The sequence below is a fragment of the Piliocolobus tephrosceles genome, chromosome 2 (genome assembly GCF_002776525.5).
Source record: "Piliocolobus tephrosceles isolate RC106 chromosome 2, ASM277652v3, whole genome shotgun sequence".
NCBI lineage: Eukaryota > Metazoa > Chordata > Mammalia > Primates > Cercopithecidae > Piliocolobus > Piliocolobus tephrosceles.
In genome coordinates, this window is record NC_045435.1 from 50,892,410 (window position 1) to 50,904,795 (window position 12,386).

Consider the following 12,386-nt stretch of genomic DNA (forward strand, 5'->3'; position numbering starts at 1 on the left):
CTACCTCACCTGGCCTTATTCTCAACATAATTAATTGCTGGTGAAATATTAACCACTTACCTTTTTGGGTTCTGTTTTCATGGGAAAAAACTTTGTTTCTGAAGTGAATGTTTTTCTTCTTAATATTTTTCTGTAGTGTTTAATTTTGTATAGTGATACATTTCTTTTATAAGAAAAATAAAGCTAAAAGAAACAATGTTAAGTAAAAAAGAAAATCCAGGGTTGGAAAGAGAAGAGACTTGGAATGAGGCTGGTGGCTTATGTCTGGATCTCCTTCTTATCCTGGGCCTTTATGTAAACAGGTTTCAAAACTCTCTGAGAGAGAAGTGCCTGGTTAAAACACCACACAACACACCTTGCCTATTTCCTTTACTCAGCACTATTTAATGTATTAAAGAACAGCTTTAAAAAAAAAAAAAACTTAAAATAGGAACTTCACAGTCTCTTAAGAGCTATATATTTAATACATTCACAAGATTTCAAATGAAAAACATGTATTATTCACGCTACAGGATTTTAATTTTCCTTGGACAACACCAAAAACACAGTACTCAAACTGCATGGTTTTTTTTGTTTGTTTTTTGTTTTTTTTTTTTTGAGATGGAATTTCACTCTTGTTGCCCAGGCTGGAGTGCAATGGTGTGATCTTGGCTCACTGCAACCTCCACCTCCCGGGTTCAAGAGATTCGCCTGCCTCAGCCTACCGAGTAGCTGGGATTACAGGTGCCCATCTCTATGCCCAGATAATTTTTGTTTTGTTTTTTTTTCCTTTTTGAGACAGTGTCTCACTCTGTTGCCCAGGCTGGAGTGCAGTGGCATTATCTCGGCTCATTGCAAGCTCCGCCTTCTGGGTTCAGGCCATTCTCCTGCCTCAGCCTCCTGAGTACCTGGGACTACAGGCGCTCACCACCACGCCCATCTAATGTTTTCTATTTTTCAGTAGAGACAGGGTTTCACCGTGTTAGCCAGGATGGTCTTGATTTCCTGACCTCCTGATATGCCCGCCTCGGCCTCCCAAAGTGCTGGGATTACAGGTGTGAACCACTGCACCTGGCAATTTTTGTATTTTAAGTAGAGATAAGGTTTTACCATGTTGGCTAGGATGGTCTTGAACTCCTGACCTCAGGTGATCCATCTGCCTCGGCCTCCCAAGATGCTGGGATTACAGGCATGAGCCACCGTGCTCGGCCTGCATGTTTTAACAAGAGGAACATGAACTATCATTTTGACACAAAGGTTAAAAAAAAGGCCGGCTGGACGCAGGGGCTCACGCCTGTAATCCCAGCACTTTGGAAGACTGAGGTGGGTGGATCACGAGGTCAGGAGATCAAGACCATCCTGGCCAACATGGTGAAACTCCGTCTCCACTAAAAATACAAAATTAGCCGGGCATGGTGGCGGGCACCTGTAATCCCAGCTACTCAGGAGGGTGAGCCAGGAGGTGGAGCTTGCAGTGAGCAGAGATCATGCCACGGCACTCCAGCCTGGGCAACAGAGCGAGAGTCTATCTCAAAGAAAAAAAAAAAAAAAAAAGACTATTTGTTGAATGTTGAAAGAAGGGGCTAAAATCAGTTGAAATTTGCAGTAGAAGGAAAACTGTGGAGTGTCTCATTCACTTCACTCTGATTTGAATTTTTTTTTTTTTTTTTGAGAGAGTATCGCTGTGTCACCCAGGCTAGAGTGCAACAGTGCGTTATCAGCTCACTGCAACCTTCGCCTCCTGGGTTCAAGCAATTCTCCTGCCTCAACCTCCTGAGTAGCTGGGATTACAGGCGTGCGTCACCACACCTGGCTAATTCTTGTATTTTTAGTAGAAACAGGGTTTCACCATGTTGGCCAGGCTGGTCTTAAACTCCTGACCTCAGGTGATCTGCCCACCTCGACTTCCCAAAGTGCTGGGATTACAGGCATGAGCCACCATGCTTGGCCTGATTTTTTTTTTTTTGAGCCAGGGTCTTGCTCTGTCCCCCAGGCTGGAGTGCAGTGGCGTACTCATGGCTCACTGCAGCCTCCAATTCCTAAACTCAAATGATCTTCTCACCTCAGCCTGCCAAGTAGCTAGGATTACAGATGTGTGCCGCCACACTAATTTTTAAAAATTTTTTTGTATAGATGGGGTCTCACTATGAGCCCAGGCTCATCTTGAAGTTCTGGGCTCAAGCAATCCTCTTCCTTGGCTTCCCAAAGCACTGGGATTACAGGCATGAGCCAGCGTGCCAGCCATCACTCTCATTTTTGAGCACAAGAATTGTACCCAAAGGCTAGGATAAGGAATTAAAGATTCCAAGAAATACCCCCAAACATTAATTATAAAAGGAAGACTACACTAATGTTTGTGAAAAGCTTATAACAACATAGAGAAATAGTTAAGTTACAAAGTTAAATGAAAAAGTAGGGTATAAAACTGTATAAACAGTACAATCTCAACTATGTAAAAATCAACCAATATATGCCCTAAAAAGGCTGAAAGGAAACTGTTAATGTGGCTGTGTTTAAGAAGTGTATCTAATAGGGATCTTTTTTCTTCCTTTTTAGTATTCTGTCTTTTCCAAATGTTTCTCTACTGGGGATATTTTTTTAAAAGCTATTAGGGGAGGAATAGAATAAAAATTGGAAAAAAAAAAGCTATTAGTTACAAAAAACTGAGTCTGATAGAAGTATTGAATTTGAGTTAATGAATTTAAGTTTAGCCTATAAGAGTTTGTACATTTAGAAAACTATGAAACATTCCAGGCTACTCCATGAATCCACTGGTAGGACCAGAAGTTACAGGTGGAAGTGCCACCTGGTCCTGCCTGATGAAAAATGCTGAATCAGCCAGGCACGGTGGCTCACACGCCTGTAATCCCAGCATTTTGTGAGGCTGAGGTGGGCGGATCACCTGAGGACAGGAGTTTGAAACCAGCCTGGCCAACATGGCAAAACCCCGTCTCTACTAAAAGTACAAAAATTAGCCAGGCGAAGTGGCAGGCGCCTATAATCCTAGCTACTCAGGAGGCTAAGGCAGGAGAATCGCATGAACCCAAGAAACAGAGGTTGCAGTGAGCCGAGATGGCGCCACTGCACTCCAGCTCAGGTGACAAGAGCGAGACTCCGTCTCAAAAAAACAAAACAAAACAAAACACCCAAATCAATCAGGAATGTCCCATATTTACAAAAAAGAACAGAAATACTCACATTTAGCAAAACCTTATTTGCCCATTAACACTAGAATCAAACATGCAGATTTTCTCCTATTTTCTGTGCAGCTGTCAAGTTACAAAAATGCTATTATCACAACTATAGAAAGTCAATTCTAGTTTAGAAATAGTAATAAAACAGCACTTCAACAAGAGTGGACCAAGAAAAGTGCACAACTTAGAAAATTTAAAAAGTGCTTCCTATAAAAATGATTCCCTTTAAGACATTTGTTCTCTGTATACATTTTAAGGTCCCCTCTCCCACCCCCAAACAAAAATAGAGGCAGAACCTCTAAGCACTTTCTAACAAAGTGTCCCCTAGTTTGTTCCTCTGACAAACCCTGACTGAAGGCTCATGATGTGCAGGCACTGGGGTCTCAAAGAGGACAAAGACTTGTCCCTGCCTCAAGGATGCCTCAGTCTTCCCAAAACAGGAGGCAGATAAGTCACCAACCATTATGGATGTAGAATGGATGTATTATATACCCATTAAAAGCAGATGCCACTGCCTTCTTAAAATTAAACGATATGCTGCAATTCACACTGAATTACTTACACAAAGCTCCTTACATGCAAGCTGTCCTGACTTACTAGGAGGCAAAAATGCCACCACCTTCTCCTGATAAATACTTCTCTAATGGGCAGGCATTAAATTACATTTTGTGATATTTGCCCCTAAACATCACAATGCCTAGTTAACTCAGTTAACCTTCTTTTAAGCAATGGTGCCTATTTTACTCTGAGAATGAGACCTTTTGAAACTGAGTAAGGAACCAGTCCTGTATGTAGAGCAAGACTCATCAGTACCATCAAAAGCTGAGATGAAAGAGTGTACATTTCAATAGAAATCTTCAATCTCCCATCCGTTGATTTGCAATGTGCTCCTGCGTCAGTCGCTCCAGGTCTTTCCGCACATTTGGGTGGTCTTCCAGATCTTCGTAGAGCGACCTGACAATGTCCAGTCTCCTGTAATTCTCAGGCTTGACTAGGCTCCGGACAACCTGGAGGCATCGTTCTTTCAGAGTATACACTGGAAGAGCAAAAACCAAATCCTCAGTGGCAGACTAGGGTCTCAGTACAAGGAATGAGCAAGAGGCTTTGCCAACAGCTACCTTTACTACTGATGGATCTCACTTTAGGTTACAGAAAAAAAATGAGTGCACGTATGTGGCAGTGTGTTATACTGATGGCCCCCTATGGACACCTCATGGTAGTAATTTCACCTTGAAATGGGCTGGGCTTGTGACTGCTTTAACTAACCGAATGTGGATGAAGCGACGCTGCAATTCTGGGTCAAAGCCTTAAAAAGGCCTGTCGACTTCTGCTTTTATACTTTTGAAAGCCCTGAGCTACCGTGCTAGAGAGACCACATAAAGAAGAACAGGCCCTGGCCAGGCATGGTGGTTCATGCCTGTGATCCCAGCACTTTGGGAGGCTGACGTGAGTGGATCACCTGAGCTCAGGAGTTCGAGACCAGCCTGGGCAACATGGCAAAACTCTGTCTCTATAAAATATACAAAAAATTACCCAGGCATGGTGGCACGTGCCTGTGGTCCCAGCGACTGGGGAGGCTGAGGTGGGAGGATCATTTGAGCCCTGGAGGCAGAGGTTGCAGTGAGCTGAGATCATGACACTGTACTCCAACCTGGGTGACAGAGTGAGAACCCATCTCAAAAAAAAAAAAAAAAAAAAAGAGGGACAGGTCCAGCCCCCAGCTGCCAGCAAAAGACAGCCATACCAATGACTACCACCAGCAGAGTAACCGCCTAGCTGAGCCCAGCCTGGACTACAGAATTATGAACAAATAAAATGGTGGGCCAGGTGCGGTGGCTCACATCTGTAATCCTAGCACTTTAGGAGGCTGAGACAGGCAGATTGCCTGAGCTCAGCAGTTCAAGATCAGCCTGGTCAACATGGTGAAACCCCAGTCTCCACTAAAATGCAAACAATTAGCCAGGCTTGGTGGTGCACACCTGTAGTCCCAGCTGCTGAAGCAGGAGAATTGCTTGAACCCAAGAGGCAGAGGTTGCAGTGAGCCAAGATCACACGCCACTGCACTCCAGCCTGGGTGACACAGTGAGACTCTGTCACCAAAAAAAAAAAAAAAAAAAAAGGTGGTTATTAGTTTTGGGGTGGTAGTCACAAAACACATAACCAAAACAATGTGTACTTAGAAAATCTAGTACAACTGAATTGGGTATCCCAATTCCTATTTTACACTCACTGGAAACGTACTCCTTAAGGGTATTCTATAAAGCAAATTTACCAAATGTTAACTCAGCAATACTCATTTTTATATATCTACTTCCTTAAAACAGAATCTATGCACACATATTAATTTGAATCCTATGAAACCCATGTATTTGGGGGGGGATTGTGGGTTGTTGTTGTTGTTTTCTTTTTTGAGACAGGGTCTCATTCTGTCACCTGGGCTGGAGTGCAGTGGTGTGATCATGGCTCACTGCAGCCTCGAACTCCTGGGCTCAAGGGATCCTCCCACCTCAGCCTCCCAAATAGCTGCGACTACAGGAACACGCTAAGATGGCCAGATAATTTAAAAAAATTTTTTTTGTAGAGCTGGGGTCTCACTTTGTTGTCCAGGCTGGTCAAGAACTCCTGGCCTCAAGCAACCCTCCCGCCACAGCCTCCCTAAGTGCTGGAATTACAGGCATGATTATAGGCATGAGGCACCACACATTGCTGGTCTTCAGTGAGTTTTTTACCCACAGGAACATCAGTTTCTTATCAGTCATTAGGGTGTACCCTGATAAAATCATGTGAGCTTCAAACAAATAGCAAAGTATTATACCAATCTTCAATGATTAAAAAAAAAACAGGCCAGACGCAGTGGCTCACGCCTGTAATCCCAGCACTTTGGGAGGCTGAGGTGGGCGGATCACCTGAGGTCAGGAGTTCAAGATCAGCCTGGCAAACATGGTGTAACCACGTCTCTACTAAAAATACAAAAATTAGCCAGGTGTGGTGGCAGGCGCCTATAACCCCAGCTACCCAGGAGGCTGAGGCAAGAGAATCACTTGTACCTGGGATGCAGAGGTTGCAGTGAGCCGAAATCATACCACTGCACTCCAGCCTGGATGACACTGTGAGACTCTCTAAAAATAAAAACAGAAATAAATACACCTCTGATTGGCACTGTGAGCTTGACTGTGTTAAATTAAAAATACATAGGCCGGCCAGGCACGGTGGCTCAAGCCTGTAATCCCAGCACTTTGGGAGGCCGAGACAGGCGAATCATGAGGTCAAGAGATCAAGACCATCCTGGCGAACACGGTGAAACCCCGTCTCTACTAAAAAAATACAAAAAACTAGCTAGGTGAGGTGGTGGGTGCCTGTAGTCCCAGCTACTAGGGAGGCTGAGGCAGGAGAATGGCGTAAACCCGGGAGGCGGAGCTTGCAGTGAGCTGAGATCCGGCCACTGCACTCCAGCTTGGGCGACAGAGCGAGACTCCGTCTCAAAAAAAAAAAAAAAAAAAAAATACATAGGCCAGGCGCAGTGGCTCACACCTGTAATCCCAACACTTTAGGAAGCCAAAGCGGGTAGATCACAAGGTCAGGAGAATGAGACCATCCTGGCTAACACGGTGAAACCCCATCTCTACTAAAAAATACAAAAAAAATTAGCCAGGCATGGTAGCAGGCACCTGTAGTCCCAGCTACCGGGGAGGCTGAGGGAGAATGGCACGAACCCAGGAAGCGGAGCTTGCAGTGAGCCAACATCGTGCCACTGCGCTCCAGCGTGGGCGACAGAGCGAGACTCCTCCGTCTCAAATAAATAAATAAATAAAAATAAAAATACACAGGCCGGGTGCTACGGCTGACACCTGTAAATCCCAGCACTTTGGGAGGCTGAGGCAGACAGATCATGAGGTCAGGAGATGGAGACCATCCTGCTAACATAGTAAAACCCTGTCTCTACTAAAAACACAAAAAATTAGTGGGGTAGGTGGCACACGCCTGTAGTCTCAGCTACTCAGGAGGTTGAGACAGGAGAATCGCTGGAACCCAGTAGGCGGAGGTTGCAGTGAGCCGAGACTGCGCCACTGTACTCCACCCTAGCCAACACAATGAGATTCCATCTCAAAAAAAATAAAAAAAATTAGAAGTCAACAACAAATAAGCCAAAATATCTCATGCTCTACACATTGTTCTCCTGGAGCTCCAGGGCACAATTCGGCCAGGGAAACAAAAGGCATTCATAATTTTACAATTCTACAAAACTAACCTATGATGTGATACTTTAATTTCGCTTGTCTCTTAAGAGCCCAAAGTGGTTTTGAGACACCATAACATCTTTAACACAGAACATACAAATACATCAGTTCCATTTTATTTATGGTAGAGAACAGGATACAAAAAGATTGGATACCTTGCCTGACATCAGGCAAAAATTAAGGACTGGGCTTAATTTTTCAAGTGGCCTATCCACAATAAACAACCTTATCTTTTTAAAAAGTAAAACTGAACATCAGTACCTGGCAGTGTGATATTGGCAAAAATAGGCTGTCCGTCAACATTGAGAGATGGCACAAATAATTCAGTTTGGTTAACCAGAAGCCCATCGTTTGTCTCTGCATCTCTGAAGAGCCAAACGTGACCTATCAGGACAAGCAAAGGTTGTTAAAGAGCCACACTGGTGGCCGGGCACGGTGGCTCACGCCTGTAATCCCAGCACTTGAGGAGGCCGAGGCGGGCGGATCATGAGGTCAGGAGATCAAGACCATCCTGGCTAACATGGTGAAACCTCGTCTCTACTAAAAATACAAAAAAATTAGCCGGGTGTGGTAGCGAGTGCTTGTAGCCCCAGCTACTTAGGAGGCTGAGGCAGGAGAATGGCATGAACCAGGGAGGTGGAGCTTGCAATGAGCTGAGATCGCGCCACTGCCCTCCAGCCTGGGCAACAGAGCAAGACTCCATCTCCAAAAAAAAAAAAAAGAGCTACACTGGTCTGAGTCAGGGCACCTATTTTCTCCATTTCCCCTGACCTACACAAAAAGCTAAAAAGCTTGCCTCTCACTCTGCTTAAATATCATACAAAGCCCTTCTAGTAACATTATCTCAGTCAGTCCTCACAACAGATCCATTTACAGATAAGAAAACAGGTCTGAGAGGGCAAGTGACATGCTCAAGGTATAAGACAGTAAGCAAAGAGCACATACTTGAAGCTCCTGTAATCCCAGCTACTCGGGAGGCTGAGGCAGGAGAATCGCTTGAACCAGGGAGTCGGGAGGTTGCATTGGGAGGCTGCAGTGAGCCAAGATTGCACAACAGCACTCCAGTCTTGCCCGGCCGAGCTTTTCTTTTAGGGGAAAATACACGTGGGGCGGGGGGTGAGGGGAGCCACCTTCAAATGCAAACTATTCAGCCTTATAAAGAATGCTCTGGGCCGGGCGCAGCGGCTCACGCCCATAATCCCAGCACTTTGGGAGGCCGAGGCGGGCGGATCACGAAGTCAGCAGTTCGAGACCAGCCTGATCAACATGGTGAAATCCCGTCTCTACTAAAAATACAAAAATAAGCTGGGCGTGGTGGCGCGCGCCTGTAATCCCAGCAACTCAGGAGGCTGAGGCAGGAGAATCGCTTGAACCCGGGAGGCGGAGTCTGCAGTGAGTCGAGATCGCGCCACTGCACTCCAGCCTGGGTGACAGAGTGAGACTCCCTCTCAGAAATAAAAATTAAAAAAAAGAATGCTCTGACGCTTGCGAGCAGCGTCACCGTGGATATGTCCCGCCTCAAGGGGCCTCAGTTCCCCGTCTGCAAAATGCACCCCGGAGCGGTTGAGGGGCTTCAGCAGACCGTGCTATCGTCCCTGCTGGGTCAGGCCTCAGGGCCGGGCCCGTACCTCGGTAGCTGTGCATGCGGCGACCCGTGCCAGGCGGCAGAGGTGGGTAGAGCTGCGGCTCGCCGTCAAAGTTGAGCCATACGGGCAGCACCACGCGCGGGCTGCGGTTGCAGAAGATGACCTGGGAGGGCTCACGCGAGTTCACCGAGCGCAGCACGGGCCGCGGCCGCCCTGCCTCCATCTCCTCCTCGGCGCCCAGTTCCTCCGGGCCGGACCCTTCCGGGCCGGACTCCTCAGCGCCCGACTCCTCCCGGCCGTCCTCTTCAGGGCCGTACTCTTCCGCGCCTGCCTCCTCCGCGCCTGCCTCGGCCTCGTCCCAGTTCTCCGCCCTCCGGGGCATTCCCTCCGCGGTCCAGACCACCCGGGCTGGACGCCCCGGGATTCGCGGGCCGGACGCGGGGCGGAGCTGCGTGCTCGCTCCCGAGTCGACCTTCGTCGTCTTTGCGCGCGCTGGGTAGAGGATGGAAGCCGCTCGAGGAAATAGCCGGCGAGTGCGCGTGCGCAAAAGGATCCTCCAGCACCAGTGGCCGTTCTAACGGAGGCGGAGGCTGAGCGGAGGCGGAGGCTGAACGAAGACGAGCCTAGGCCAACTCGTTACTGTATTTCCACTATAAATTTTTTTTCCACCCCTCTGAGGTTTGGTTTTTGGTGTTTTTTTTTTTTTTGAGACAGGGTCTCACTCTGTCGCCCAGGCTGGAGTGCAGTGGCGCGAGCTTGGCCCACTGCAGCCTTGACCTCCCTGGCTCAAGCGATCCCCCCGCCTCAGCCTCCAGAGCAGTTGGTACTACAGGCGCGCACCACCGTGCCCGACTAATTATTTTTATTTGTTGTTTGAGACGGAGTCTCGCTATGTTGCCTAGGCTGGTCTCGAACTCGTGGGTTCAAGTGATCCTCCTGCCTTGGCCTCTCAAAGTGCAGGGATTACAGGCCTTAGCCACCGTTCCTAGCCGACTAACTGAATTTTTTTTTCTTCATGTCAGACGCGCAATGTGCCGCCGTACTAACAAGGTTCCAGGGTGGCACATCTCACGCACAGGGGAACACCCAGTCATCACGCTTATAAACTGCAAAAAGTCAGCTAACTGAATTTTTACAAGGCATGGGTGATTAGTAAAGAGGGAAAAATAATAGACCTACTATGTGCAGAGCACTCTGGTGGAAATTGGCAAATAAGATATTTACTTTAGGGCAATTAAAACTACAAACATAAACACTCGTGACCTTTGTTCATTTTACAAATATTTATTAAGGCCTTACTATGTACCACCTATGGTGGTAAGTGTTGAAAATATTGTAAAAATCGGTCATGTTTCCTGCCTTCACTGTACTTCGATAAAAGGGTCATATGGCAATCAATCACACAAATAAAATTGCAACTATGGCCGGGTGCAGTGGCTCACACCTGTAATCCCAGCACTTTGGGAGGCCGAAGCGGGCTGATCAGGAGGTCAGGAGTTCGAGACCAGCCTGACCAACATGGTGAAACCCCATCTCTACTAAAAATACAAAACTTAGCCTGGCGTCATGGTGCAGGCATGTAATCCCAGCTACTTAGGAGGCTGTAGCAGGAGAACTGCTTGAACCCAGGAGGCGGAGGTTGCAGTGAGTGCCACTGCACTCCAGCCTGGGTGACAGAATGAGACTCTGTCTCAAAGAAAAAAAAAAAATTGGCCGGGCGCGGTGGCTCAAGCCTGTAATCCCAGCACTTTGGGAGGCCGAGACGGGTGGATCACGAGGTCAGGAGATCGAGACCATCCTGGCTAACATGGTGAAACCCCGTCTCTACTAAAAAATACAAAAATCTAGCCGGGCGAGGTGGCGGGCGCCTGTAGTCCCAGCTACTCGGGAGGCTGAGGCAGGAGAATGGCGTGAACCCGGGAGGCGGATCTTGCAGTGAGCTGAGATCCGGCCACTGCACTCCAGCCCGGGTGACAGAGCGAGACTCCGTCTCAAAAAAAAAAAAAAAATTGCAACTGTGACTCATACAACAAAAAGAGACACAGGGTACTATAGAAGGCTAAAGATCTGGGGGTCAAGGAAGATGGTACACAATTCTGTGTAATTAAATGTTCAATGTTGTGGGATGGACTCAGGTGGAGACGCAGCTCAGAAAAAGAAGGATTCAGAGAGTTTTATATTAGTTAAAAATATATATTTTTAAGACAGTCTCACTTTATCACCCAGGCTGGAGTGCAGTGGCTCGATCTCAGCTCACTGCAACGTCTGTCTACTGAGTTCAAGCGATTCTCGTGCCTCAGCCTCTGGAGTAGCTGGGATAACAGGTGTGTGCCACCACACCCAGGTAATTTTTGTATTTTTAGTAGAGACGGGGTTTCACCATGTTTGCCAGGCTGGTCTCGAACTCCTGACCTCAGGTAATCTGCCTGCCTTGTTTTTCAAAAGTGCTGGGATTACAGGTGTGAGCCACTGTGCCCAGCTCAAAAATAAATTTCAAGTAGAAAGAAAAAGTCTATCAAGTGCCAGGCACTGTGCTAAGCATCCCACATGAATTAAGGCTATGCCATTATCTCCATTTTGCAGCTAAGGAAACAGAAGGGTATATAAGAAAGCGAAGGCCAGGCACCGTATGCCTGTAATCACAAGACTTCAGGAGCCCAAGGGAGATAGATCACTTGAGTCCAGGAGTTTGAAACCAGCCTGGGCAACATAGCGAGGTCCTGTCTCTATAAAAAATGAAAAAATCAGCCAGGAATGGTGGCGTGCACCTGTAGTCCCAGCTACTCAGGAGGCTGAAGCAGGAGGATCACTTGAGCCCGGGAGGTCGAGGCTGCAGTGAGCTGTGATAATGCCAGGGCACTCCAGCCTGGGCAACAGAACCAGACCCTATCTCAAAAAAAAAAGAAAAAAAAGAATGTGAAAAGGGTAGTGTAGTCAGAATGCTGGGTCAGAGAGGTTCATCATCTGATGCCTTAGGGAAAAATGACAGTACAAGTGAACCTCAGGAGCTGGACATCTCCACAAAAGCACTGACACCATGAACCTAAATAATTTTGCTTAGGGCTCTCCTTAACAGCTTACTACAAAGAGATGGTGTATCCTGGTGGCCTCCAGCAGGATTAAGTGACCAGCAGTAATGCTGGACCCCCAGCTACATTAACAACATGAAAATGTTGTAGAGAAAAATCCCAAAGTAGGCTAGACGTGGTGGCTCATGCCTGTAATCCTAGCACTTTGGGAGGCCAAGGTGAGCAGATCACTTGAGGTCAGTGATTTGTTTTTCTAAGACCACCAGAGTGGGCACAAAAGAACCAGCGAGTAGGCAAGGCTAAAAGCAAAACTGCAAATTTATTCTTTGGTCATCTAGCTTCAGGGACTGGAGCTGGGCG

General features: G+C 47.1%; 1 protein-coding gene and 1 non-coding gene across 3 annotated transcripts; both read right to left on the reverse strand.

Moving 5' to 3' along the window:
* Window positions 1-441: 441 nt before the first annotated feature.
* VHL (von Hippel-Lindau tumor suppressor) lies at window positions 442-9,583 on the reverse strand. 2 transcript variants are annotated; one of them, XM_023218461.2, is made up of 3 exons: window positions 9,040-9,583; window positions 7,673-7,795; window positions 442-4,209 (listed from the first exon to the last, which is right to left on the reverse strand). In XM_023218461.2, exons 1-3 carry the CDS (start codon window positions 9,377-9,379, stop codon window positions 4,031-4,033), a joined length of 642 nt encoding a protein of 213 aa, XP_023074229.2. In that variant the 5' UTR covers window positions 9,380-9,583; the 3' UTR covers window positions 442-4,030. The 2 variants fall into 2 exon arrangements, with proteins under 2 accessions (XP_023074229.2, XP_026303281.1); XM_026447496.2 differs by lacking the exon at window positions 7,673-7,795 and having other exon boundaries at window positions 9,040-9,515.
* Window positions 9,584-10,013: 430 nt separating this feature from the next.
* LOC111546990 lies at window positions 10,014-10,115 on the reverse strand. The gene has a single exon (XR_002732995.1). It is a non-coding gene; the product is annotated as a small nucleolar RNA U13 (small nucleolar RNA).
* Between the last annotated feature and the right edge of the window lie 2,271 nt (window positions 10,116-12,386).

Bases quoted from the DNA above. Each gene is read 5' to 3' on its own strand.
- VHL (XM_023218461.2), bottom strand. From the start codon at position 9,379: ATGCCCCGGAGGGCGGAGAACTGGGACGAGGCCGAGGCAGGCGCGGAG. The intron at 7,796-9,039 runs GTACGGGCCCGG...TTGTCCTGATAG, and splicing joins CCGCATGCACAGCTACCGAG to GTCACGTTTGGCTCTTCAGA. The intron at 4,210-7,672 runs GTACTGATGTTC...TTGCTCTTCCAG, and splicing joins TGCCAATATCACACTGCCAG to TGTATACTCTGAAAGAACGA.